The sequence below is a fragment of the Scyliorhinus torazame genome, chromosome 16 (genome assembly GCF_047496885.1).
Source record: "Scyliorhinus torazame isolate Kashiwa2021f chromosome 16, sScyTor2.1, whole genome shotgun sequence".
NCBI classification, from domain to species: Eukaryota; Metazoa; Chordata; class Chondrichthyes; order Carcharhiniformes; family Scyliorhinidae; genus Scyliorhinus; species Scyliorhinus torazame.
The window spans coordinates 134,591,639-134,619,400 of record NC_092722.1 but is presented as its reverse complement, the minus strand read 5'-3'; the positions used below and the strand labels follow the sequence as shown (position 1 = coordinate 134,619,400).

At 44.6% G+C, this 27,762-nt stretch overlaps 1 protein-coding gene across 1 annotated transcript in view; it reads right to left on the bottom strand.

Annotated features, from left to right (window-relative positions):
* Window positions 1-606: 606 nt before the first annotated feature.
* dntt (deoxynucleotidyltransferase, terminal) overlaps window positions 607-27,762 on the bottom strand; it is a 488,317-nt gene continuing 461,161 nt past the window's right edge. The window contains exon 19 of the mRNA XM_072477618.1: window positions 607-4,081. Within this exon, the coding sequence (XP_072333719.1) occupies window positions 3,995-4,081 (87 nt within the window). The 3' untranslated portion in view covers window positions 607-3,994. The remainder of the gene's footprint in view (window positions 4,082-27,762) is intronic.

Sequence of the window (27,762 nt, the reverse complement as noted above, 5' to 3'; positions counted from 1 at the left end):
ATGCTATAGCCAAACGGCATGCAGGCCACATCTCAAAGGTCTCAGGGCTCCCATATTTAAATCCCTCCCCCCCCAATGGGGTTGCCACTAGGGTCCTGCCCTGGCACTGCCATGGCAGAGCTTTGCACTGCCAGGTTGGCACTACAATGTTGGCACTGCAGTGTCACAACGGCACTCCCGGGCATGTCCCTCTACACCCCCGGGACTATACATACCTCTGCGCCCCCAGAGGGATCCCGTTGACTGCTTCACGCCTGGCCAGACTTGCCGTAATTAATGCCGGCATGACATCACGCCAGTGTCGGGTCAAGATTCTGTGAGGGAGGAAGTTCCGGACAGAGTGCTCACCAAAGACATCTGGACAGAGTGCTCACTAAAGCCATGCTAATGTCTTAAAATGAGAGTCCCCGGCACGATTCACACCGCAAGGGAACGGGGATGGGGGGGTGGGGGGGGGGGGGGGGTGAAAGATTCCAAAAGCCAATCATGACAGAGAGAATCACATTTTTCACTTTGCTCCAGAGTTGGAGCCCGCGCCGACTTTCTCACGGATGGATAGGGAAGGTTCAAAATCACCCGAAATATTTCATTCACAGAACACAAAAGTATTTGTTTGATCTTTATTGTGTCAGCAATTAAAAGAAAATCAGCAATATTGTTCAGATTACAGTGTTCAAAATGTTATCTATCAATGAACTGCAACTAGAGCCTCTCTATTAGCATTTCCCGCATAATAATGGTCTGTTACTTGATGAGACAGATAGCAAGATGCGAGATAGGTTCAATGAGCCTGACTTTTTCATCATTTACTTGGCTGAGCAGAAGAGGGGTTATACAACATCCTCTCAGGAGAGTTCAACAATTCAGTTCAAAATTGAAAGGAATTAAATGTGGGCCTTTCTGTCAAATAGTTGACAAATCTATTAACTTTCACAGGCTCCGCAACCAAGCTAATGTGCCTGGGGATATCACATGGGGACCTCTCAGAAATCATCGAATAGCGACTCTAGCAGGAACCCTGGCAGTTTTATTTTCTACCTCCCTAATTTGGAAAAAAGACAACCTATTTCCAGCTGCCAATTGTTATCATAGAGTCACATGGCACATACGGAGGTCAACAATGCCTCTCCCCAACCGAGAACAGCACAGATAAAAAATCAAAACTTTGGGCTTTATTGTTCAATTTGGCAGCGCATGATGCAGATACCTACTGAGCTGGGCAAATGGGATATCGATATTGAAATCAATAACATTATTTTCAGTTAGTTTCTTTTACATTGGTGTGTTCAAAGAACATTTATTCTAAAGATGTTCACTCAACATCAGTTTTTGTTCACATTACTGAGATTACCATGGGAATTAAGACAGTGGCCATACTCTTTGAATCCTCCTTGAACATGGCAGTAGTGTGAGAGGCACTCATGTCAGAGGGTGGCATGGTGGCACAGTGGTTATCACTGCTTCCTCACAGCGCCAGGAATCCGGGTTCAATTCTGACCTTGGGTGACTGTCTGTGTGGAGTTTGCACTTTCTCCCTGTGTTTGCATGGGTTTCCTCTGGGTGTTCTGGTTTACTCCCACAGTCCAAAGAGGTGCGGTTCAGTGGATTGGTCATGATGAATTGCCCCTTAGTGTTCAAAAGGTTAGGTGAGGTTACTAGGTTGCGGGGATAGGGTAGGCCCATGGGCCTGGGTATGGTGCTCCCTAAGAGGGTTGGTGCAGACTTGATGGGCCAAATGGCCTCCTTTTGCACTGTAGTGATTCTATAATTCTATGAATGGGGGTCGCAAGTGTTATACCCTGTTCAAACCAAGGGAAAGAAATAAACCTGGTAGCTAAAGGCCAGTTAGCCTAACGTCGGTGGTGGGGAACCTTAAATAGACCATAGTTAAGGACAAAATAAATTGTCACCAAGGAACATGGGTCAATAAATAATTGCCGCTGTAGACTTGGTAAAACAAATCATATCTGAGAAACATAATTGAGTTTTTCTGTGACATAACATGGAGAGTGAATGAGGGAGGTTCAGTTGGTGCTGTATATATGGACTTCCAAAAAGTGTTTGGTAAGGTACCAGATAATAGATTTCGGTAAAATTGAGTTCAATAGGATTAAAGGACAGTGGCATTATGGATACAAAATTGGCTAATATGGAGAAAGCAGAAAATAAAATGGCAACAGTTCATAATCAGACTGAAGGGGCGTATCCAATGGTGTTCTCTAGGGCTTTGTATTAAGGCAACTGCTTTTTTTGATACCATGAACTTTAGAAGACAGAGAAATTATTCCACAGTATATTTCCTCAGCCGCTTAAATAAGTCATATGCTGGGATTTTCCTGCCCTGCCCACCAGCGGGGTCTTCCAGTCCTGCCACAGGTGACACCCCGTGGCGCACACTCCAGTGGTGGGGTGTGTAAGCCGCACAAAACGCTGTAGACATTGGCGATCGGAAGATCCCGCTAGCAGCCAATAGTGAGCTGCCTCTGCTGCCAAAAAACATGCAGCAGGAGGGCCAGAAAATCCCTCCCATCAAGTCAATTATGGCATAAGTGGAGGCTATTTGGTCCAAATGAATTATAGAATCTCTGCTAGTCTGAATGGCACATAGTTTGTGGAAAGAACAGGTCCAAAATGCTGTTTGTGTTTAATTATATTGTTGTACTTAAAGGCTTTTCATTAACTATCCTCTGATTTAAAACTATTGTGAAAAACAGTTCATAGTAATTGTAGTTTGGATAATTTATGGGAAATTCATACCACGGATAGTCCCAAATGTGATAACATTGAAAAAGTGAAATAACCCCTTTGTGTCAGATTTTCCACCATAAATTCATACCTTTTGAACTATTTGACAAGTTATACATGACCTGCTTACTCAGATTATTATTTCAGTTACAAATATATGGCGTGTCCATCAAATGCTGATTTAATTTATAGAAATTGTGGAAATAGTCAAAAATAATAATAGCTTTCAAATTTGGATTTTGGCCCGCCATATTGCTATCACAATCTTTTACTTCATAATTTTGAGAAAGAAAAAACAATTCAAAGCAACATGTGGAATATTCTGAAGAGCTCTGTGTAAAAATGCATGTCATGTAAATTCCATAACATTTACAATATATGACAAAGAACTATGAGGCGGGTGTGCAGAGGGAGGAATCAAATTTTGAGTTATAGATACCATTTTTAGAAGAACTGGTAGCAATAGGGAATGTCACCAAATTGTTCTTTAATATGTACTGTGAGACTCCCGCCATGTCCACCAGAACAAAGTATGGAACCTGCTCCCCAAAAGACAATGGGTGCTGTTGATGCTGGGTCAACTGAAATTGGCATGCCTGAGATTGATAGATTTTTTACCAGGTAAACATATCAAAGGATGTGAATCAAGGGCAGGTAAATGGAGTGCAGATCAGTCACGATCCAACTGAATGATAGAATGAGCTTAAGGGGTTGAATGGCCATGCTCGTTCCTGTGTTTCCAAGCCCTAATCAGCTTCATGAGACAGTATTAAAGAGCTAAGTAAATTGAGAAACTAAAAACAAAACGTGTTGGAAAATCTTAGCTGGTCTGGCACCAACTTTGGAGAGAGAAACAGAGTTAACGTTTTGAGTCCAGTGTGGCTCTTTGGAGTTCAAAATAAGAATCACATTGGACTTGAAAAATCAACTCCATTTCTCCCTTATACCTGCTGAGTTTTCCCAGCAGTTTATGTTCTTAATTCAGATCTCCAGCATCCGCAGTATTTTGCTTTGATTTAAGTAAATTAAGATCCCTTTCCCCCAATTTACACTTTATGTAGTAATTTTCATTTTGCTGGTTACCTGTTATATACTTCCCAATCTCAGGGTGAAAACTAATATTGCACCAGCATTTTAACATATCAATGTAATTTAAAAATTGTCATATGTGACATTAAAACTTTCTTTTCCTCTGCCAAAATTTATAATGAGTGAATTTTACTGAAGGTGCAATGAGTACTTCTTTATCTTAAGCATTCCTTTCCCATGGCTCTATGTATTCCAAGTCCAGATGAGCAAAGATTTCTTCCTCAGTCTTAGCTTTAAGAAATACCTTCTGTAGAAGAGAAAAGAGAAGAATTTAATGAACAGAGGATCAGACGTCGCATGGCATGCTGCATCAGCCATGCAGATTGATTTCTTTTCAATAATGGTTTCAGTAAAAAACTGACATATTTCTATGGCTAATATGTACTTGGGGAGACTCTGGACGTGATTCAGTAGACTTGAGTTGAAGGGCTGGATTCTTGCACCCTGCCGCAGGATGGCCATAGGTGGGACAAGGACCATGTAAATGTCCATTGACATCGGACGGGAATTTCCAGTTACTGGGCTGTTGCGGCTGGAGAATCCCGCCCAAAGTCTGCAGACAACGGGTGCCAAGAAAAGTCCCACTATTCAACATCACTTTGCCATTTTTCTTTGACCTCGGAGACATTCTCTCCGCTGAGGCCGCACAGAGGGATTTCCTGCTGGCGAGCTTGTGGTGGCAATTTGTCCTGCAACCCCGATCTTTCACCCCCTTTCAGGCCCCGCCCCCATTTTCGACCCTGCCATCACCCTCAATTTCTGAACCCCCCTCACCCCACCCCAACCTTGGGGAGGTCCCCGGGAACTCACCCTCATCCCCCTCTACTGGCAAGGCCCCCCCATGCCCATTCCTTGGCAGTGACAACCTGGCACCCGGACACCTTTGCACTGATAGCCTGGCAACCTGGTATTGCCCGGGTTCCAGTGGGAGAGTCAATGCCACCCTGCCCTGTCCCCGACCACCCAGGGATCTCCAATGCCCCCCCCTCCCTCCCCCACCCCCCCACCCAGGTGCCATTGCTACTGGTCCACATTGGTGTGGACCAGTACCAAATGGCACCCTGACGATGTTTTGCAAACAGGGCCGTTGAGTCCTGGGTGCAGGGTGAATCCAGCGAAGGTATATTTAAATGAGCCATGTGGCATCACAAATCTCACAAGGGGCCTCTCGCGAAATTCAACAGCTTCATCCCAACACCAAGTCATGCCCACTATCTGATAATTTATGTTAATTTGAATTTAATTGTTAATTTATGATAATTATTTAATATTAGCTACATGATAGAGGGGCGATTGTGTGAAAATGTTTTTTCTGATCTCACATTTGCTTCTTTTGCACATCATTTTGAATCTGTGCCCTCTCTTTTTGATCTTGATATGAGTAGGAACAGTTTCTCCCTATCAACTCTGTCCAGCCCCTCATGATTTTGAACACCTCTATCAAATCATCTCTTAGCCTTCTTATCTTCAAGGTAAACTGTTCCAACCTATCTATTCTACCCTCATAACTGTTTCACATCCCTGGAACCATTCTTCTGCACTTTCTCCAATGCGTTTACATCCTTCCTACAGTGTGGCACCCAGAAATGTACACAATACTCCAGCTGAGATTGAAGGAGCGATTCAGCGGCCTTGCATGCCTGACTTGGTGTCGAGACGAGGCCTTTGAATTTCACAAAAGGCCTTCATCAAGAATTGTAAAGTTCTAAACATCTTGCGAGATTCAATGGAATCTCACAGCGCATTGCAATCTGAATCTTGTTCTAGCTGGGTGATATCCAGGCACGCATATTTAAATGATCCATTAGGTTTGCCCATTCACCTGATGTCCAGGATTCACTCGCCTCGCCCTGGTACTCCCCTGGAACATGGGCACCTTGGCACTGGTAGCTTGGCACCTTGGCACAGCCACCAGGGCATCCTGGCACTGACAGGGAGCCTGGGTGGCTCTGTCAGGATAGCAGGACCAAGGTACTCAGGTGCCAGGTTTCCCGAGCCAAGGGTTGGGCCTGGGGAAGCCTTGCCCATAAGAGAGGTGGAGTGAGGGGACGCCTCAAAGTTCCAGGAAGAGGTAGGTTGAGTGAAGTGGGGGTCCTCAGGTTGCAGTGGGGTGCTGAGGGGGGTAAAAAGATCGGAACTGCCTTTAAAAGTGGGGCCCAGATGCGTGAGTAGTCTTCCTGCACTGGCAGGAAATTACTTAAAGCGCGGTCTTGACAGGTAGTTCCTCGCCCAGGCAAAAAGAAAATGGCAAATTGCTGTTGAATAGCGAGGACTTTAACTTGAGTCTGCTGCACCGTGTCCACAACTATTGTCTTGTAAGTTCAGCGTAACCTCCTTGCACTTGTAATCTACGTCCCTATTAATAAAGGCCAGGATACTGTACGCTTTATTAAATGCTCCTTCCGCCTGTTCTGCTCCTCCAATGATCTATGTATATACACACCCAAGTCCGTCTGCTTCTGCACATCCTCAAGAATTGTACCCCTTTTTTTATATTGTCTTTCCATATTCTTCCTACCAAACTGCATCGACTGACAATTCTCCACATTGAACTTCATCTGCTACCATTCTTCCCTTTGCACCAACTTACCCATGTCCTTTTAAAGTTCTGCATTGTCTTACTCACAGTTTACAATACTTCCAAATTTGGAGTTATCCCCAAACTTTGAAATTTTCCCCTGCACACCAAGATCCAGATCATTAAGATATGTCAGGAAAAGCAAGGGTCCCATTACGGACATCTGGGAACCACACTACAAACATTTCCCCAGCCCGAAAAATACTCATTGACCATTACTCTCTGCTTCTTATTATTCAGCCAATTTTGAATCCATATTTCTACTGTCCCTTTTGTTCCATGAGCTTTAAGCTTTCTCACAAGTCTGTTGTGTGGCACTGTATTGAAAGCCTTCTGAAAGTCCATGTACAGGAGGGCCAATTGACCTCATTCTGTGCTGTAACACTTCTGTGATTCCGTGTTTCTGTATCTACAGCAACCAAACTTGGTTGGTTTATTATTATGAGTCAGCAGGATCAGAACATCCTCTACCTAGTGGAGGTGACAAGAAGGACACGATCTCCAGAGCAGAAGATGAGTTCTTCGATGATGAATTTGGAAAAGGAATATCACCAGTAAACTCTCAGGTTTTTAGTAACAGGATATGCATTACCATCCATAAGTTTCAGTTTGAGACCATCATACTAAAGTGACACTCCAGAATTTGCATTACTAATAGTGTCCAAAAATAACTCATCCAGATCCTTAAGATACCCTGGAAGCTTGAGTGTGCTTCACCCTTACTTTACTGTTTTTTTTCCTTCTATACTGATATTAATTATAGCCTTTAATGATAGGTATTGACACTCTAAGCAAAGCATAGTTATCAAGCCATTAAGTAAATGCAATAACATTTGCAGGCTGCGGTATGTCATGTGACCAAACCTCACATTAAAAAGGCCACCTAAAACCAAATATGTCACCTGACTGAATTTCCAGGATTGGCGGCATTTCAGTGAATCAGTTACTGTAAAGATTCCCGCCAAATCCCTCTCAGAATCTCTGAGTAGTAGCCGGACATCATCATATAGCTGCATCATTGTCATCCAGCGATGATGTGACTTCCTTGTTGAGTAAATCCTGAACCAAAGAGTTTAGCTGCTCCATTTTTGAACTAACTGCAGTCACCTTCTATCTCGTCACCTTCTTCTAATTCTCCTATCAGAAGCAACTACATCTTCCTCTGAAAGTTCATTTTCCAAAGGTGAACATCAGTGTCAGTTTTATTTTAAATCACTCACTCATTACGGTCTCAGGGGAGGCAGAAGATTGAGAGAAAATGAGGATAAGTGTTGTAACGGCCATGAGAGTCATAGGGTGTGGACTATCAGGTTCCCATGACCACAGATGGATATGAACTTCCCTGTTCAGGGGGGGCGGGGTTTTACCTTAACAAGTGAAGCCAACGGACATAAAACCCTGACCTGGATGTGAGTCCGGGTGGGAGGCCCTTCAGGGAGTCGAGTTATATAGTGTAGCTATTTGTGTAATCAAAACTTTTGTTGCTTTCACCATCGCTTCCTTGTGGTCGCTCTGTCTGGATCTAACACTGCCGACAAGGCTGGGACGGTGTTCACCAGCACAGAATTTGGGGCCATTTCGTGGACGAATAGGATTTGACGATCAGAGTGCAACAATGAACAAATCAAGTGAGAGCACATCAATGGTGAACAGCCAACAAGAGCATAACAATGAAAGTGCAACAATGAACAGACCAATTGAGAGCACATCAATCGTGAACAGCCTACAAGAAAATGACGTCTTGGAGACGTTGACTCCAGATGAGAAGCACCAAGAACTCAACGATACATCAGATCATCCAGAAGGGACTGATGTCACAAAGCTCAAAGTTACATCAGATCACCCACAGGAACCTGAGATCATAAAGTGCAGCAAAACTTCAGATAATACAAAGGACACTGATGGTAAAATGAATCAGACAAGCCAAAAAGAATGGGTCTTGAGCACACAAACAGTCACTACGGAACAACAGACTGTACACAAAGGTGTGGCTGTGAAACCGAAGGACAACTGAGCAGCACAGTCCAATGCAATGACAAGAAAGTGTTTGAACTCGCAGTCACACTTGACAAACAGACCATACAGTATGGAAAGCAATTCAGATGGCAACCGAGCAAGGTACTGGAGGACAGTGTGTGAAAAACAGCTACCGGTCGAAGTAACACGGACAAATGTGTGTGTAGACAATACAAAGTTCATGCATGATGGCACCAATGCCAGGAAGAACAGGACACTGTTTAGACAAAAAAGAAGTCATTCTAACAAATTCAATAAGTTGATATTTGCTCAAAGGCCAGAAACCAAACCGGTTTCTAAGGAAAAGGACACACAAAATCAACACCACAAGCACAGAAAAAAGACTAGGTCAAACAACAAAAGTGGTTCAACCAGTCGAACAGCTGATCGATTTGAGCTGATAACGTGTTAGTTATGTACCACACCACCAGAGTGAAGACTGAGTACAGATTCAATTTGTGGACTGTAAAAAGTTTTTTTTAAATTGTTAATTACTGTACAATATCAATACCCAATTACATGTAACATACAAAGCTCTTACTATACACATGTTTGTAGAACTCTCCAAACATCTTTGAAAAAAAGGGGATGCAATGATATATATATTGACTGGGATGTAAAGAGCTAACAAGTTAATGATAATGCTTCTTACCACTAGAGGGAACCACAGAACAGTCATATATATATCATGTCACTTCAGGGATTCTGGGAGTCACGGGAAAGCTGGATACGATAGTGAGGCATGAGAGAGGGAGCAGTTGTACTTGAGAAAATCTGCTAGTTAGAGATAGATTAGTTTAATAGAGAAACCTTCCACTTTAGGAATGTGATCGAATCTTAGTTAGTAGTGTAATAAATTTATAATTTTGTTTGTTAACAAAGCTTTGTGTTCTTTATTCAACACTATTCATCGGAGCCATCCAGGCAAAGCAAAATAGAGAACCCAACAACATATGACCCATTTCCACTTCTGTTACAGGGCTATGCTGCACTCCACCATGGGGGTGGTGCCATCAGAGTTGGTCATGGGTCGGCGCCTAAGCCTGAGCCTCGTGTTTTTGGATATTGGTAGGAACTGTCCGAATTGGATTCAGACAGGCATATGCCTCTTCGACGTTTTTTGCGCGGCGATGGGTGTAGGTCAAAAATTCTGGCGATGACGTCATATGAGTTACGGGAGTTGTACTTAAGCAGATGGGGCCGGTGTCTTACATGGTGCAGATGCAGAGTCGAGAATCGAATCGGCAGGTGGATCACCTCCACAGCTGCGCTGCAGCATTGGCTGATCCTTGCTTGGATGAACCGTTGCCTTTATTGTCATCTCCACCACCGTTGGCACCAGAGCCGCCACCATGGGTCCAGAAACCCCAGGATGCTGAGATGTTAGACGCGGAGGACTCCGATTCTGACTCTGATATGCAGACGCGGCTACCTGCAGCTGCATAGGATAAAGGCAAGATTACCGGTCCACCAGAGGCGGCGCCGTTTAGGTGCTCAACAAGAAAATGACAGTCCACCGTGCGTTACATGCCACCATACCTGTAGACACTGCCTGAGCGCCAACCCAGGCCAAAGAGGACCAGGGGTCACCCCGCCAACCCCCCCAACAGCCCATCACGGCAGACACCATTCTGGACTTTGGGGGAGGGGGAGGAGTGTTGTAACTCCACAAAAGTCAGGGGGTGTGGACTGTCAGGTTCCCCGTGACCTTGATGAATATGAGCTTCCCCGTTAAGGGGACGGGGCTTTCCCAGAACAAGGGAAGCCAAGTGGACATTAAAAACCCCGACCCGGATTTGGGTCAGATGGGAGACCCTCCAGGAAGTGGAGTTGTATCGTGTAGTTGTTCGTGTAATTAAAACTTTTGTTGCTTTCCTCATCGCTTCCTTGTGGTCACTCTGTCTGGATCTAACAGTAAGAAAAATACTGTGCGGAGTCTGCACGTTCTCCCCGTGTGTGCGTGGGTTTCCTCTGGGTGCTCCGGTTTCCTCCCACAATCCAAAGATATGCTGGTTAGGTCGATTGGCATTCGAAATTCCCCTTAGTGCCACAATTGGGTGGGATTACTCGGTTATGGGGATAGGGTGGAGGTGTGGGGTTGGGTGGGATGCTCTTTCCAAGAGCCAGTGCAGACTCGATGGGCTGAATGGCCTCCTTCTGTACTGTAAATTCTATGAAAGGTCCCTGGTTTTTTATCAGTTTTAATGCCCATCCCACTTCTGCAGCCAAAATGATGGTTTACACAGATCCTTGGTTCTGAAGATAGGTAAGAGGCAGCTCATATTATCGGCTCACTCACTGATCTCACAGCACCTTCAATGGCTCCATGTTCTTATAAATACATTTCAAAAATTAAATATTAAAATACATTTTGCAACTAATTTTTACCAACTTTTGACTCTCACATATCACATGGATGGGTGAGCAGTTTGCCAGGCCTCGACTAATTATGGAAATCCAAGGTGATTCACCTTCTAATTTTCTTTCTATCCCAGGTGGAAGATCTTTGCCTTTGCTTGCTACATCCCAGATGGTACAGCTAATGTTCAGAACTTACCTTCTAATGAATTACAGAACAAAACCTGCATTTCAGAATTACGTGACACAGCATACTGATAAGTTAATGTGGTTTGCTACCTGTTGTTAAATTATTTTGCGTATGAATAGAACACTCCATGGCAAACTGGAGGATATAGAATGAATTCCAAAAATCAACAGAATCTTAATGACGCATAAATGTCGCGAAATACAATTCATAAGCTCCCTTTATAATGGAACAGTTCCAATAAATTTCCAGTCTGATTTTCAACCCTTAATTTTCTTGAAGTGTTACACTCTAGAATTTGTATAACTAATAGTGTCTAAAAGAACTCATATTCAGTGTATCATCCAGATCCTAAAGATACCCCGGAAGCTTGTGTGCGCCTCACCTTTAGTTGGCTGTTTTTCTTCCCTCTAAACTGATATAAATCAAAATTCATTAAGTTGCCACTTCATCAGAGCACGCTAATGAGATGATACAGATTTAATGATGGCAGTCTGCGCAACTCTTTATTTCTTGCTTAATGGAAGAACAGATAATGAACAGTCTGCCTCCTTCTCACCTTGGTAGTCTATGTATTTATTCTAGGCTGGGCTCATCCAAGATGAAAACACGTTATCTGTCAGTCAATTTTAATAAATGCAGCATGATCTGGCGTCATGTCATTGCAATCCAACAGTTAGTCACACCCCAACTCAAAATTTGTTTTTCAGGGCTCCAAATAATTACATTCGAGGCTTGAAACATTATCATTATCTCTGCTGAGCAAAAAGCAGCTGCAAAATGTGATCCATGGCTTTTTGTGTGCATCCTGTTTGTCAAATTGCCATTCATGATCAATAACTATAATAAGAGTAAAAATTGCCAGTTGACGTTTTGCCAGTAAGTGCATTAGCATTTTTTCTACGCTTTCCATTGTGGTAAATGAAACGCTTATTGATGTCACCAATCTGTTACATTGTAACCTTGCAAAATGTTAAGAAATGGCTTTTTAATCTCACATTTTATTGTCAACTTGCTATAATGAATTCCATATACCAAACTTTATGCAAAACAATTTGCATATCACTAGGTCTTCTACTGGGCATCATGGCAATCACCCGCAATCCCTGATTAAATATAATTTCTTTCCTGATCCTAAATCGACAGTGTGGGTTTCAGTCTCAATTTTCACTTTGGTTCCTTAACTTTTCACTGGAAAACATCTTGAATATTTAGACTGCTCATCCACTTTCATGATATTGTACAAGCGATGGAAAGCCAGGCTGGATTCATACAATCATGTGGACATGAAACGACTGCAGTTCAATGAAGACTTCAAACATTATACAAAAGCAAACTTCAAGCAAAGTTTTCATGACTGCTTGGACCTCATGCCGTCAGGAGAATGCTTAGATTTATTTAAAAAATAAACTCAGACAAGGGGCGAATCTTCTGCTGCAGTCTTATAGAATAACTCCAAGGAGTAACTGGCTCGGAAAATGAACGAATGGTTAAAAATATTGGCCGCAAATTCTGAGGGTGAATCTTTAGAATGTTGGAATTGAAAGCCAAAGTCTGGAAACTAGAGTCAAAGCACAGGTGAGACAGCCCTGCGAGACAGCCGTGCCATTGCATGCTCCCCCCCCCCCCACCCCCCCCCAAACCCCTCGACTCCCCTGCTCAGGCCACCAGTACCTCAAATACCAGCCAATGATGGCTTGCCTGAGATCAGATACCTAATAGCTGTTGGACTGCTGAAGTAAGGGAAGCACTTAGGAGATATCATAGAATCCCTACAGTGCAGAAGGAGGCCATTCAGCCCAAGGCGTCTGCACTGACGTTTTGAAAGGCACTCCACCTAGGCCCACCCCACACCCTATCTCCTTAACCCTGCAACCCCAACTAACCTTTGTATACTAAGGGGCAATTTGCCATGGTCAATCTACCTAACCTTCACATCTTTTGGGCTGTGGAAGGAAGCCGGAGCACCGGGAGGAAACCCACACAGATTTGGGGAGAATGTGCAAACTCCACATAGTTACCCAAGGTGGGAATTGAACCTGGGCCCTGGCGCTGTGAGGCAGCATTGTTGACCACTGTACCACCATGCCACACCCCTCAAAAAAAATACCATGAAAATGGACACAGGCCAGTGTACTATTTCTATACTAAAGGATGGAAGTTGTGTGTGCTGGACACCTATAACTTTCTGTTTTCTAGGGGCGGGATACTCCGACCCCCCGCCGGGTCGGAGAATCGACGGGGGTTGACATGAATCCCCCCCCGCTGGCCTCCGAATTCTCCCACCCCCCAAAAACCGGCTTGGCGTGATTCGCGCCGCCCGCCTCGGAGAATGGCGGGGTCCGGCGCGACTCAATGGGCCTGGGGCCGCACGAATTCTCCGGCCCGCGATGGGCCGAAGTCCCGCCCGCCTTTAGTCAGTCCCGCCGGCGTAAATTGAAGTTGGTCCCTTACCGGCGGGACCTGGCGGCGCGGGCGGCCTCCGGGGTTATTGGGGGGTCGCGGGGGGATCTGACCCCGGGATGTGCCCCTACATTGGCCTGGCCCACGGTCGGGGCCCACTGATCCACGGGAGAGCCTGTGCCTTGGGGGCACTCTATTCCTTCCGCACTGGAGGCCATGGTCATCCGCCATTCCCAGTGCGGAAGTGACTCCATGTGCGCATGTGCGGGGATGACGTCAGCAGACGCTGACGCTCCCGCGCATACGCGGACCCGCACCGGCCGGCGGAGTCCCTTCGGCCCTGGCTGGCGCAGCGCCAAAGGCCTTCCACGCCGGCCGGCGGGGCGCAAACCGCTCCAGCGCCGGCCTAGACACTGAAGGTGCGGAGGATTCCGCAGCTTTGGGGCAGCCCGACGCGGAGTGGTTCCCGCCACGCCACAGCGCCGTTTCTGCCCGTCTCGCCGATTACCGGAGAATCCTGCCCCGTGTGTGTTAACAGCAGTGAGATGTTTTGCCACCAGCGGATGCATGCTCAGTAAATTAGTCCTCAGGTCAAACTCTCAAAAATCGGAACTGTGGTGATCTGTGTATCTGCTGGTATGTAAAGGGTTAACAACTGTATCATAGTGTTAGACTAGATGGCAGCACTAGATCCATGTATATAAACTGATCTCAGAGGATCTTCCCTCTCTTCAAACCAGGAGTGACTAGACAGCAGAGTGTTAGCGAGATATAACTTAGTAGGCACGTACAGTTAAACGTAACAAATACTTCTTCTGATTTACTTTATCATCAGTTATAATTGTGGAGAGTGAACAAACTCATTAGTATTTATATTTGTTATTCATGAACTACTTTACCATCCATTCGACTGCAGAATCCAGATCACTTGCCAGTGTTGAAGAAGATAGAAAAGCGACGTTCACGTCAACTGTCATATTACAACAGAAATGCATCTCAACTGGAATCACTCACTCCAGATGACCTTGTAAGAATAAAAATTCTGGATGGAGGTTGGTCTGCTCCAGCAACAATCATAAGGCAAGCAGCTCCACACTCCTACATAGTGAAATCAGCGGACGGCACGATTCTACGCAGGAATAGGTGTGCATTACAGAAAATTTGACTACACCATCAAATTTTTCCTAATTTAAATCTCACAGAATCAATTTTTCATGACACTTTGACACATACCAGAAATACCGATGACATGCACAAGCCAATGGAAACATTACATTCACCACCTCGTCAGCTCAGAAGATCAAGATGACGAAGGAAGCCAAACTTCTAAACTTGCAAATATTGATTGTTGTGTATAGTCATTACTTGTTTTTGCTTTGTGCAGATATACATCTCATAATTTATTGTTATTTAGTTGTACAATTTTCTTTGATACACAGAAAATATGTTAAAAAAAGGGGGGTATAGCTTAGTAGGCACATGTAGTTAAACATAGTTAATACTTCTGATTTACTTTATCATCAGTTATAGTTGTGGAGAGTGAACAAACGCATTAGTATTTATATTCGTTATTCATTAAATGTTATTTGCTTTAAATTGTGTTTCATTGAACTACAACCATCAGACCATTCTGGGAGTAAGCAAAGAGTAGCGACATATTACGATCACGTAATATAACATGGTACCAGGTTGATTAAACTACAACCATCAAACCATTATGGGAGTAAGCAAAGAGTAACAATGTATTACGATCACGTAATATAACAAGAACTGACTTCTCGCTTGGATTCATTTTTTCAGTTTTAGTATTCAGCACAAATGGATAGTGTTACCTTTCTCCTCAATTTGTGAATAGTTCTCGTTCGGTTCTGCAACATATAGTCCATTAACACACTGTTCTGAAACTATTCGTTTGAGCAAAAAATGAAGTTTTGAATTTACTGTCTGGAAGGAATCACATAATTGACTTTTAAAAAAGTCACATTCCAGAGACTTGGAATCGTAGTCAAAGATAGCTGTACATTTGCGTCACCAGATGCAGACAACCAGTCTTCAAAGCTGCACCAGGAACAATGATCTTAAAAGAGAATGAATGGTGGCCATCTCCTATCCCAATAGCAAAGTATGCACTACCATTAGATACAATGTAATAGATTCTCCGGCCTCGTCCATGGCAGAACCCATTGTGAGCGAGAATGAAAAATTTGTTGTTCCAGCCAAAACTCCATTAACTTCCTGAAGTACCGGAAAATCCCAGCCGTGATTGAGGACGGAAGATTTCAGCCAATAGTTTGGACGATGGGATCCAGGTTGAGAGAGGAATTCCCAGCCATAGTCTAACCAAATTACAATTGGAATACACTAGCCATGGCCTTATTTGGATCACTGAGCAGTTGGAAAGAGAAGGTCATGTGACAAGCCAACTTTTTGTGTATTATAAGCACCAGCTTTCTCTGCAAAACAGAACAAGTAACTGAGACACTGAAGGACCAAGATGTTGAGTGGGTCCCCTCTTGCTCTCTCTCTCACTCTCTTTCACCATCCAACTTGCAAGTTTATGAACCCTGCCCACCGATTTTGACGATTCGGGCACTACAGATACTTTTAAAAGAACTCAACATGGTGTTGTGTCCCCAGAAGTACAGATAAATCACCGGTCACACTTTAAACAACCTGCATGCCAAGTTGAATCAAATAAATATCTGGAATTAAAAGTCTAATCATGACCATGAAACCATTGTTGATTGTCATAAAAAAATCCAGCTGGTTCACTAATGTCCTTTAGGGAAGGAAATCTGCAGTGCTCACTTGGTCTGCCCTACATGTAACTTCAGATCCACACCAATGTGGTTGACTCTTCAGTGCCCTCTGAAATGGCCTAGCAAGTCACTCAGTTGTATCAAACTTCTATAAAGTCAATAAAAAGGAAAGAAACCGGACTGACCACCTGTCATCAACCTAGGCACTGGAAACAACAATGGTAAACCCAGCCCTATCAACCCTGCAAAGTCTCCCTTACTAACATCTGAGGGCCTGTGCCAAAATAGGAAGAGCTATTTACAGACTAGTCAAGCAACAGCCTGACATAGTCACACTCACAGAATGCTACCTCACAGAGAACGTCCCAGATACCACGATCACCATCCCTGGGTATGTCCTGTCTCACCAGCAGGACAGACCCAGAGTTGTGGTGTCACAGTGGTATACAGTTGAGAGGGAGTTGCCCTCGGCATCCTCACCATCGAGTCTGGAGTCTATGAAGTCTCATGGCTTCAGGTCAAACATGAGCAAAGAAATCTCCTGCTGATTACAACATACCGGCCACCATCAGCTGATGAATCAGTGCTCCTCCATATTGAACACCACATGGAGGAAGCGTTGAGGATGGCAATGTCCATCAATGTACTCTGATGGAGGACTTCAATGTCCATCAAAAAATTTAGCAACTGAAGACTGGGCATCCATAAGGCGCTGTGGGCCCATATGTTGCAGAACTGAAATTTGTTGAGAGAATCATTCACAAAATGAGAAGAAAGGTAACCATATCCATTTGTGCCGAGTTCTGAAACTGAAAAAATTAATCTAGGTATAAGTCAGTTCTGATTTTTGAGAGTTTGACCTGAGCACTAATTTACTGAGCATACATACGCTGGTGACAAGAAATCTCACTGCTGTTCACACACCCTAGAAAACAGAAAGTAACAGCTGAATTATACTCAACCACAATCTTTAACCTCCTGGCCCGGCATATCCCCCACTCTACCATTACCACCAACCCAGGGGACAACTCTGGTTCAATGAAGAGTGCAGGAGGGCATGCCAGGAGCAGCACCAGGCATACCAAAAAATGAGGTGTCAACCTGGTGATGCTACAACACAGGACTACTTGCATGCCACACAATATAAACTGCAAGTGAAAGACAGAGCGAAGCAATGCCACAACCAACGGATCAGGCCTATGATCTGCAGTCCTGCCACATCCAATTGTGAATGGTGGTGGATAATTAAATAACTCAATTGAGGAGGGGGCTGCACAAATATTCCTATCCTCAATGAAGAAGGAACCCAGTACTTCTGTGCAAAAGACAAGGCTGAAGAATTTGCAATAATCTTCAGCCAGAAGTACCGAGTCGATGATCCATCTCGGTCTCCTCCAGATGACCCCAACATCACAGATGTCTTCAGTCAATTTGATTCACCCCATGCGAGATCATTAAACGGCTGAAGGCACTGGATACTGCAAAGGCTATGGGCCCTGACAATATTCCGGTAATGGTACTGAAGGCTTGTGCTCCAGAATTTGCTGCACCCCTAGCCAAGATGTTCCAGTACAGCTACAACACTGGCATGTACCCAGCCACAGGTTTGTCCTGCACACAAAAAGCAGGACAAATACATCCCGGCCACTTACTGCCCCATCAGACTACTCTCGATCATCAGTAAAGTGATGGAAGGGGTCATCAATTGTGCTATCAAGCAGCACTTACCCAGCAATAATCTGCTCACTGATGCTCAGTTTGGGTTCCGCCAGAATAATTCAGCTCCTGACCTCAGTACAGCTTTGGTTGAAACATAGACAAAAGAGCTGAACTCCAGAGCTGAGGTAAGAACAACTGCCCTTTTCATCAAGGCAGAATTTGGTCAAGTATGGCATCAAGGCACCTGAGCAAAACTGGAGTCAATGGGAATCAGGGGAAAAACTCTCCACTGGTCATACATAGCACAAAGGAAGATAGTTGCGCTAGTTGGAGGTCAGTCATCTCAGTCCCAGGGCATCACTGCAGGTGTTCCTCAGAGTATTGTCCTGGGCGCAACTTCAGTTGCTTCATTAATTACCCTCCTGACAACATAAGGTCAGACATGGCGATGTGCGATCTTGTTCAGCGACTCCTCAGACACTGAAGCATGTTCAAATACAGCAAGATCTGGACAATAGCCAGGCTTGGGCTGACAAGTGGCAAGTAACATTCGCCCCACACAACTGCCAGGAAATGACCATCTCCAATGAGAGTGAAGCAAACCATCTCCCCTTGACATTCAATGGCATTACAATCACTGAATCCCCCACTATCAATATCATGGGGATTACTATTGATCAGAAACTGAACTGGACCAACCATATAAATGCTTTGGCTACAAGAGCAGGTCAGAGGCTAGGAATCCTGTGGCAGGTAACTCACCTCCTGACTCCCCAAAGCCGATAAGGCACAAGTTATGAATGTGATGGAATACTCCCCACTCGCTTGTATGAGTGCAGCTCCAATAACACTCAAGAAACTCAACACCATCCAGGACAAAGCAGCCCACTTGATTGTGGATGGGGTGCCAAACATTCATTCCCTCGGTGATGTTATCTGTTCTATTTGTCTAGATGTCTTAAATGCTTAGTGTTGAACAAAGAACATCAAGCTATGTAAATTAACAAAGATAATTTATTAACACTACTTGAACTAGATTCAAACATATTCCTAAGTACAAGGTTGCTGAAATAAACTATGCTATAACTCTAACTACAGTACTCTCAAATACACAACTACTCTCTCATGCCTAAACACCTTCTCCTAGAATCAAGGGTTGTTATGTGATATATATGACTGCTCTTGATCACAATCTGGTGGTAAGAAGTATTTACATGAAATTGTTAACCCTTTATCTCCCATACAATATCCATATTGTTACACCTCTACCACCAACACGCAGCAACAGCAGTGTGTGCCATCTACAAGATGCACTGCAGGAGCTCACCAATGCTCCTTAGGCAGCACCTTCCAAACCCACAAACACTACCATCTCAAAGGACAAGGGCGACAGATACATGGGAACACCACCACTTGGAAGTTCCCCTCCAAGTCACTCATGATCCTGATGAGGAAATATATCGCTGTTCCTTCATTGACACTGGGTCAAAATCCTGGAACTCCCTCCCTGACAGCACAGTGGGTGTACCTACACCACAGGGTCTGCAGCTCACCACCACCTTCTCAAGGGAAATTACTGATGGGCAACAAATGCTGGCCTTGCCAGAGAAGCCCACATCCTGTAAAAATGAATTTTTAAAAATGTACTTTTAAAATTTTTATTGGATTCAAAAGTACCTAAACAATCCACCCCACTCTGTAATCTATTTGTACAAGTACTCGAGTGTGCGAAAGTCAGAGTGTTCTTTATTTTTCTCAAATCGGATCAAGTATATGAAAGCTATTGGGTGGGTTTCTCCATCCCTCCGCACCAGATATCTGGTCTGGCGCGCCCCCGGAATTCTCCATCTCGCCAGCCGGCCAATGGGCTTTCTCATTGTGGCAGCCCCACACCGTCGGGAAATCCCCAGGTTGCCGACGAACGGAGAATCCCGACAGCGGAGAATCCAGCCCATTCTCTTTTCTAACAAGAGAACCTGGCTTTGTATCCTTTCTGTTTCAACTTGTAAACAGTTAAACACTCACAGAATCGGCAAATACACTTGATTCAAAACAACCTGTTGTGGTCAAATAAGGGAGTCATTCAATCCCGCCTCACCTGATCATAATAGAAATTATTAAAGAAGTGTCTATGAATGTATGTCAAGCTTGGGAATCACTGACTGTGACTTTAAATATATTTAGAGGGAGAAAGCAAACCTCTGTTGACATTTTGCCAGGAAACACCAGGGCGCAAAAACAAATCCGTGGAAGTTCAGCTTGGCTCCTACTCTTAAAGACTGGAAATGGTTGAAAATAAAGAATTACTCAAAACATTTCCAGTAGTTCTTCTAGTTTTGCCAAAGGATATGCTAAAGATAGAGCATTACTGTCCTTACATTTCTACTTTCATCTTCTGAGTTTTGAAGAGATTTCAAAATCGATTTGACACAATGTAAAAGCCTGCAACGTTTGGAAATGTTGAAGGAAATTCAGCACATATAGAGTTAAACAAAATTGTATTTTATTTTAGATTGGTGCCTGCAGAATCTGTCAGTTACAATATAGCAGAATGGAAGACAGACGTTCATTTACAAAAACTTTGGGTCTCTCAAAGTGCACTGCAATCAATTAAGTACTTTTGAAGTGTGGTCACTGTTGTAATGCGATTGGAAAAGTTAAAGCCATCTATAAAATGTGACGAGGCACAAAGGTAAGATTTCTCACTTTTGTATAATATGTGTATTATTCAGTCACAGAAATTACAAAGGAATTGAAAATATTCAGCTGCTACCTCCTCAGCGAGATACTAAGCAGAGATAATCTTTGGCCCTCAATTCACAAAAGCTGTAAGACACAATTCCAATAGGGCACACAAGATTCTGCTTCTCATATAGACTGTCAGCACAAACAGAATAAAAGGTAATTTGCAATGCCCATGTGGAAGAGAAGAAGGTGGTTTGCGCAAAATGGGTGTTGAGATAAACAAGAATAACATCTTCATGAATTTTGTGTACTTTAAAGCTTTGGCAGCACACAATCAGAGGGTGAGGACCAGGATACACAATATAGATAGTGGAGTCCCATGTTGAAGCAGCTGTCCCACTATGAGGGACCAGCCAAGTCATGTGTCAGGAATGGGTGAAGGTGAGTTTGGAGACAAGTTGCTTCCATTCATGTTTTGTCTTTCCTTCAGTGACTCAATTGCTTCATTGTCACAGATGGGATTGACATTGTTCAGCAAGTGTGTAATGCACTAAAAGGTTGAAATTCAACCCCAATGGTGCAAAAGACTGGTGTGTTGGATTAACCACTCATTATACACCCCATCACAGTAAGAGATCCCCAAGAGCAAGTGTGGCATTCCCCAGAAAAAACCATGTGAACTGAGTGGGTAAGTCCCAATTTCTGCAAGGTCAGGCCAAGGTAAAATTGACTACAGGTTTCTCTGGTTGTGGCAGATCTGCCGGCAGTTGAAAATCAAGGACCTTTGAATGTGTTATTAGTACCAGCATTAGTCTATGACCCTCACAAGACCCACAGCGACGACCCTATTGATCTCCCTATGAGGCTGGGGGAATACAAGCTCCCTTGATAATGGGTGGTGGCCCACTGGGGCGCATGAAATCAACCTTTAAAAGCCAGCTGTACGCAGTGTTGCGGCCTTTTCTTTTGGTTAGAAATAAACTTTTGTTTGAATCAACTTCTCGGGTCTCCTGAAACTTTTATACTAGCGATGAGGATAAACTACGACTGCAATCCAGATCACACTTCCATTCCTCAGTATGGGGGCAAAGTTGGAGAGCATTTATAAATGCTGCTTTTTGGAAGACCTTTGATGCAGGTGTGGAAGATTGGGCCCAACATACCGAATGGATGCGGTATTTCCTCCAGGCAAATACTATTGGAGCCGACTGCGAAAGGTAATAATCGTGACCGCCTGTAGAGCCCCAACTTTCAATGTGATCAAAAGCTTTACCTACACGGCAACCCCAGATTCAAAGACCTTTAATGAGCTTGTAACACTTGTCACAAACCATTGCGACCTCATACCCTCGATAATTGTGCAGAGGTACCGGTTCAACACGGTCTGAAGAATCTCAGGGGAAATCGGTCACAGAATTCCTGATGTGCGTTCGCAAGCTGGCTGAGCATTGTGACAGTGGCCCGGAGATGTTGCGAGACCACCTAGTGTATGGCATAAATAACATGGCGACTCAACGGAAATTGTTGCGGGAACTGTCCTTGGGTCTAAAAAGAGATATAGAACAATCTCTCTCACGTGAAAATGTGGAAAAGGGAGTCCAGGAACTCCAGAGTTCTATGGGCTTGGATGTATTTAGTGTTGGCTGCCCCTATTCTGGTGAGTAACCCCCCTCCCCCCGCCCCAAGAGCAGGGCCTATGGGACCCAATCGCCACCTGAGCAAGATCATGGCCAAACCCATTGGCCAAGAACCACTGAAGCCCGATAAGACATCTCCCCTGAGGTCCAGGAAGAAGACTCGCAACAGTGTTGCACTTTTGGCCACAGGAACTGTTGGGACTGGGAACTCCAGAATCAACAGCGAATGCGTCCCCCTGGTCGGGTGGCACAACTACCCCAAGCCAGGGATCTATATTTAGCCCAGCCCGATAAGGATGATTGCATGCAATTAAATTGCATTATGGCACCAAAAGTAGCCCAATCAAGATAACCATCAATGTGAATGGCCACCCCATGGATATGGAAATAATTACAAGGGCTGCTGTCTCAGTCATTGGAGAACAAACTTACCAGATAATTAATTTGGGGATTCAGCACCTGGGCCTAATGGACACTAAGGCATGACGGGCAACGTATACTAGAGAACCGTTAACAACCACTGGGATGACTCTGGTTACCTATGAACAATATTTGTTTCGACTGCCACTGGTAGTGGTGCCGGGACCCGGACCAAGTCATCTGGGCAGTGACTGCTTACAGAGACTCCGCCTAGATTGGTAACAGACCTTTAGAATGGGTACAGATGGATTGTATAAGGTCCTGGGAAAATACTTGGAAGTCTTCCAAGGCAACTGAGGGAAGATAAAGGCCGCCCAGATGCCCAACCAAAGTATTTCAGGGTCCACCCAATCTCAGACGCCCTGCTGTCGAACGTGGATGATGAGCGGAACCAGCTGGAGAACTTGGGGATTATTCACCCAGTCCAATTTGTGCAGTCGGCAGCACCAGTGGACCCAGTGCTGAAGCCGGACAAGACCGTCCGCTAGTGTGGCGAGTATAAAATGACAGTCAACAAGGCCTCCCGTTTGGACGGGTACCCATTGCCACGTGTGGAAGTACTATACATCAAGTTGCCTGGGGCTATTCTTTCTCCGAGCTGGACATGAGCCATATGTACCTCCAGCTAGAATTAGATACAGTGACCAGAAAATACGTAACCATTAACACCCACAGGGGATTGTATGAATACACCAGACTCTTGCTTGGAGTATCATCTGCATGTGCTATTTGCCAGTTGCTTATGGAAAGCATCCTTCAAGGGCTCCCCACAGTGGCTGTATGCCTGGACGACGTGTTGATGACAGGAACTTCTGAGAAGCAACACCTAGACAACTTAGAAGAGGTCCTCCACTGATTCTCATAAGTAGGTGTCCACCTGAAAAGGGGCAAGTGTGTCTTCCAGACGAGAGAGGTAATATACCTCAAATATCGGGGTGATAAGGACGGGTTTCATCCAGTGGAAGAGAAAGTCCGAGTTATTAAGCGGGCCTCAGCACCAGAGACTACGACAGAGCTAAGGTCACTCTGAGGGCTCCTTAACTATTATGGAAGATTTATTACAAATCTGGCAACTATACTGGGAACCTCTACATGTGCTCTTAAAAAAGCACCAGAAATGGGCATGGAAAGCGCCACAAGAAGAGGCGCCAAAGTAAAGTGCCTTCCAGGTTACTGATACATTACAATCCATCTAAACCCCTCATAATTACAACACCTCCCCATAAAGCATTCGGGCAGTGTTACCCCATCGGTGAGAAGATGGAACCTTGGCTGATGCAAAACGCTCAAATTGAAAAATAAGGACTGGTCATGCTCTTCGCGGTTAAAAGGTTTCATCAGTAAGTTTATGGACTTCACTTGGCAATAATCATGGACCACAAGCCCTTTCTCAGCCTTTTCAAAGATGAAAATGTGATACTGCCGATACCTTCGGCCAGAATCCAGCAATGGGCATTGCTGTTGGCAGCCATGAATACACTTTCAAGTATCGGCCTGGTGTGTAGATTGCACACACGGATGCCTTAACCGGCTTCCACTGCCGATACGGCCCTTGTCTCCACCAGTAGCAGACAAAGTTATGTTGCCACTTACATTTATGGACACATTACCGGTCACAGCCTCACACATTAGTGTGTGGACTGAAAAGGACCCTACTTGGGCAAAAGGCGCCACATTGTCCTGCACAGGGGACTTCAGGGGAATCTTTCTGAAGAACTGCGAGCATTCGCAACTAAGCAACAGAAGCTTAGTGTAGAGGTTGGCAACCTCATGTGGGGAGCCTGCGTGGGCATTCCAAGATCGAACAACGATTTTGAAGGACTGGCACAGTGGACATCCGTGGGTTTTCAAAATGAAGATACTCGCCAGCAGCTACGTCGGGTGGCCAGGGCTTAATGCCGATATTGAGAGGTTGGTGCAGCAGTGTGCGGCGTGTCAAGAACATCAAAAGCTCCCACCATTAGCCTTGCTCCACCCGTGGGAGTGGCCAGGACTCTCTTGGGTGTGTTTACACGCCAACTTCGCTGGGCCCTTCCTGGAGTCAATGTTTCTGCTGTTAATCGATGCCCACTCAAAGTAGCTGGAATTTACACCAAATGCCGTCCACCACCTGGTGAGCCACAATAGAGGAGCTACGCCAACCATTCAGCATTCATGGTATTCCAGTGGTGCTTGTCACCAGTAGTGGTACCGCCTCCACTTGTGAGGACTTTCTCGAATTTATGCAGCCGATGGGGTAAAGCACTGTCGATCCGTCCCATATCACCCTTCTTTGAATAATCTGGCTGAGCGGGTGGTCCAAACGTTCAAGAGTGGATTGAAAAAAACAAACCACGGGGTCAGTTGAAATAAGATTGGCACATTGTTTGTTTAACTATTGGCCCACGCCACATATGATGACTGGATAGCACCAGCAGATTTACTGATGGGTCGATGGCTACGAACCCGTTTAAGGTTAACATTTACCAATCTTGGAAAGAAGGTGGAGAAGAAACAAGACCTCCAGAAGAGGCATAATGACCAGCGGAAACAGGAGAGAGGGTTCAAGTCAAGGGACACAGGACACATCTGGAACTTTGGGGATGGCTGCCGGTGGATACCGGGGACGACAGTCGAGAAGACAGCGTACGTAAGCATGTGGACCATCTCAAAGGCAGGGAACCTGCACCAACGAGCAAATTGAGAGAAGAAGGTTAAGAGGAGACTTAATAGAGGCATACAAAATGATCAGGGGGTTGGATAGGGTGGACAGTGAGAGCCTTCTCCCGCGGATGGAAATGGCTGGCACGAGGGGACATAACTTTAAACTGAGGGGTAATAGATATAGGACAGAGGTCAGAGGTAGGTTCTTTACGCAAAGAGTAGTGAGGCCGTGGAATGCCCTACCTGCTACAGTAGTGAACTCGCCAACATTGAGGGCATTTAAAAGTTTATTGGATAAACATATGGATGATAATGGCATAGTGTAGGTTAGATGGCTTTTGTTTCGGTGCAACATCGTGGGCCGAAGGGCCTGTACTGCGCTGTATTGTTCTATGTTCTATGTTCTAAAGGTAGCCCTGCCAGATGAATCAGTTCCTTGTCTCACCTATCATCCATGAGCCAGGGAGCACAACACTTTAAGGACCAGGGCACAGGTCGACACGAGATTGAAGACTCTGCATCAGATATGGAGACGGAATCCTCCATAATTTTGGATGACAATATGGTCAGGGACAGACCTCCGACAGGACCACTCATTGAAACATAGAATCATAGAATGTACAGTGCTGAAGGAGGCCATTGGGCCCATCGAGTCTGCATCGGCCCTTGGAAAGATAATCCTACCTAAGCCCACACCTCCACCCTATCCCCGTAACCCAGTAACCCCACCTACTCTTTTTGGACACTAAGGGCAATTTAGCATGGCCAATCCACCTTAACTGCACATCGTTGGACTGTGGGAGGAAACCGGAGGACCCGTAGGAAACCCAGGCAGACACGGGGAGAATGTACAGACTCCACACAGACAGTGACCCAAGCCGCAAATCGAATCTGGGAACCTGGAGCTGTGAAACAACTGTGCTAACCACTGTGCTACCATGCTGCCGTTGGTGTAGAAATGACGCACTGGCCTGTTATACACCCCCCGATGCAGCCCGAAAGCAATGGGAAGCATAACCACAGGCAAAGCGGCAAAGGGGCCTCCAGACTTCGGGGTATTAACCCTCATGAGATCCTCAGGGACCGACCCAATTGATCTCCCAATGGGGCTGGTGGAATATGAGCTTCCCCACTAATAGGTGGAGAACTATCAGCTGGGGCTCATGAAATCAGTCCTTAAAAGCTGTCTCGGATTGGGAGCAGTATGATCGGTAGTCCCAGTTGGGACCTGGGAGCTTTGGAAAATTAAAACCAATGCAAGTGACTAGACACTTCTTTTAAGATGAAGTCCATCAGGACCCGAGCTCTTGTCAGCCGCAGCTCCAACAACGTATTCAGTTCCACTTCTCTGGCTGCTGGAAGTTTCCTGAGTTCCTCCCTCCCTTCAAATTTCTGGTTTATCACTGTTTCTGGGATGTTACTTGTATCCTCTCTACTGAAGATTGATCCAAAATACCTGTTCAATTCATCTGCTATTTTCTTGTTTTTCATTATCAATTCTCCAGACTCACTTTCAAAGGACAAACACTCACTTTGTTCACTCTTTTCTTTATAAAATATAGCTTTTACTGTCTGTTTTCATATTTATGGTTAGCTTTCTCTCGTGCTCCAATTTTCCCTCCTTAATAATCTTTTAGTCATCCTTTGCTGCTCCTTATATTTTGATTAACCTTCTGCCCTGCCACCTGTCTTTGCACAACTATACACTTTTTCTTTAAGTTTGATATATCTTTAACCTTTTTGGTTAACCATGAATGGTGTGTCCCTTGAACGTTTCCTTACTAGTTGGAATGTATCTATTCTGTGCACTCCATAATATCTCCTTAAATGTTTGCCACTGCATCTCTATTGACCTATCCCTTAACCTAATTTGACAATTCATTTAAGCCAGTTCAGCTTTCATGCCCTCATAAGTGCCCTTATTTAAGTTCAAACACATCGCCTCAGAACCACTCCTCTCTCACTCAAACATAATGTAAGATTCAATCATATTTTTGTCATTGCTACCTAGGGACTCCTTCACTATTAATTATTCACATCTCTTTGCACAACCTGGTCTAGTACAGCCTGCACTCTGGTTCGCTCAGAACATGCTGTTCTAACAAACTATCGCAAAAACATTCAATTAACTCTTTATCTTTGCCCACCTAACTTTTCCAGTCTATCTGTAGATTAAAATCTCCCATGATTACTTGGCAAGCTCCAATTATTAAGGAAGCCTTCCCACAACTCCCACAAGTGACTCCTTGCCTTTACCATTTCTCATCTCTGCACAAAACCACTTCCACATCCTGAACTTTAATCCATCCCTTTCTATTGTGACAATATCATCATTAACTAACAGAGCCACCTCTCCACCCTTTCCTCACTTCTTGTCTTTCCTAAATATCTTATACTCTTCAGATGCTTTCAGTCCAGTCAGAATGCTGCTTCTTTAACCTTCCAGCTTTTGAATATCTGTTCCAGCTTCTTTGAGATTCTGGGCTTTTCCAAGAGCAGCCACCACCCCACCATGTTGTATATTCAGTAGATCCCATGGCGAGGTTCTGAGTCATGTGTTGTTAAATCTTAAGTACAAAATTG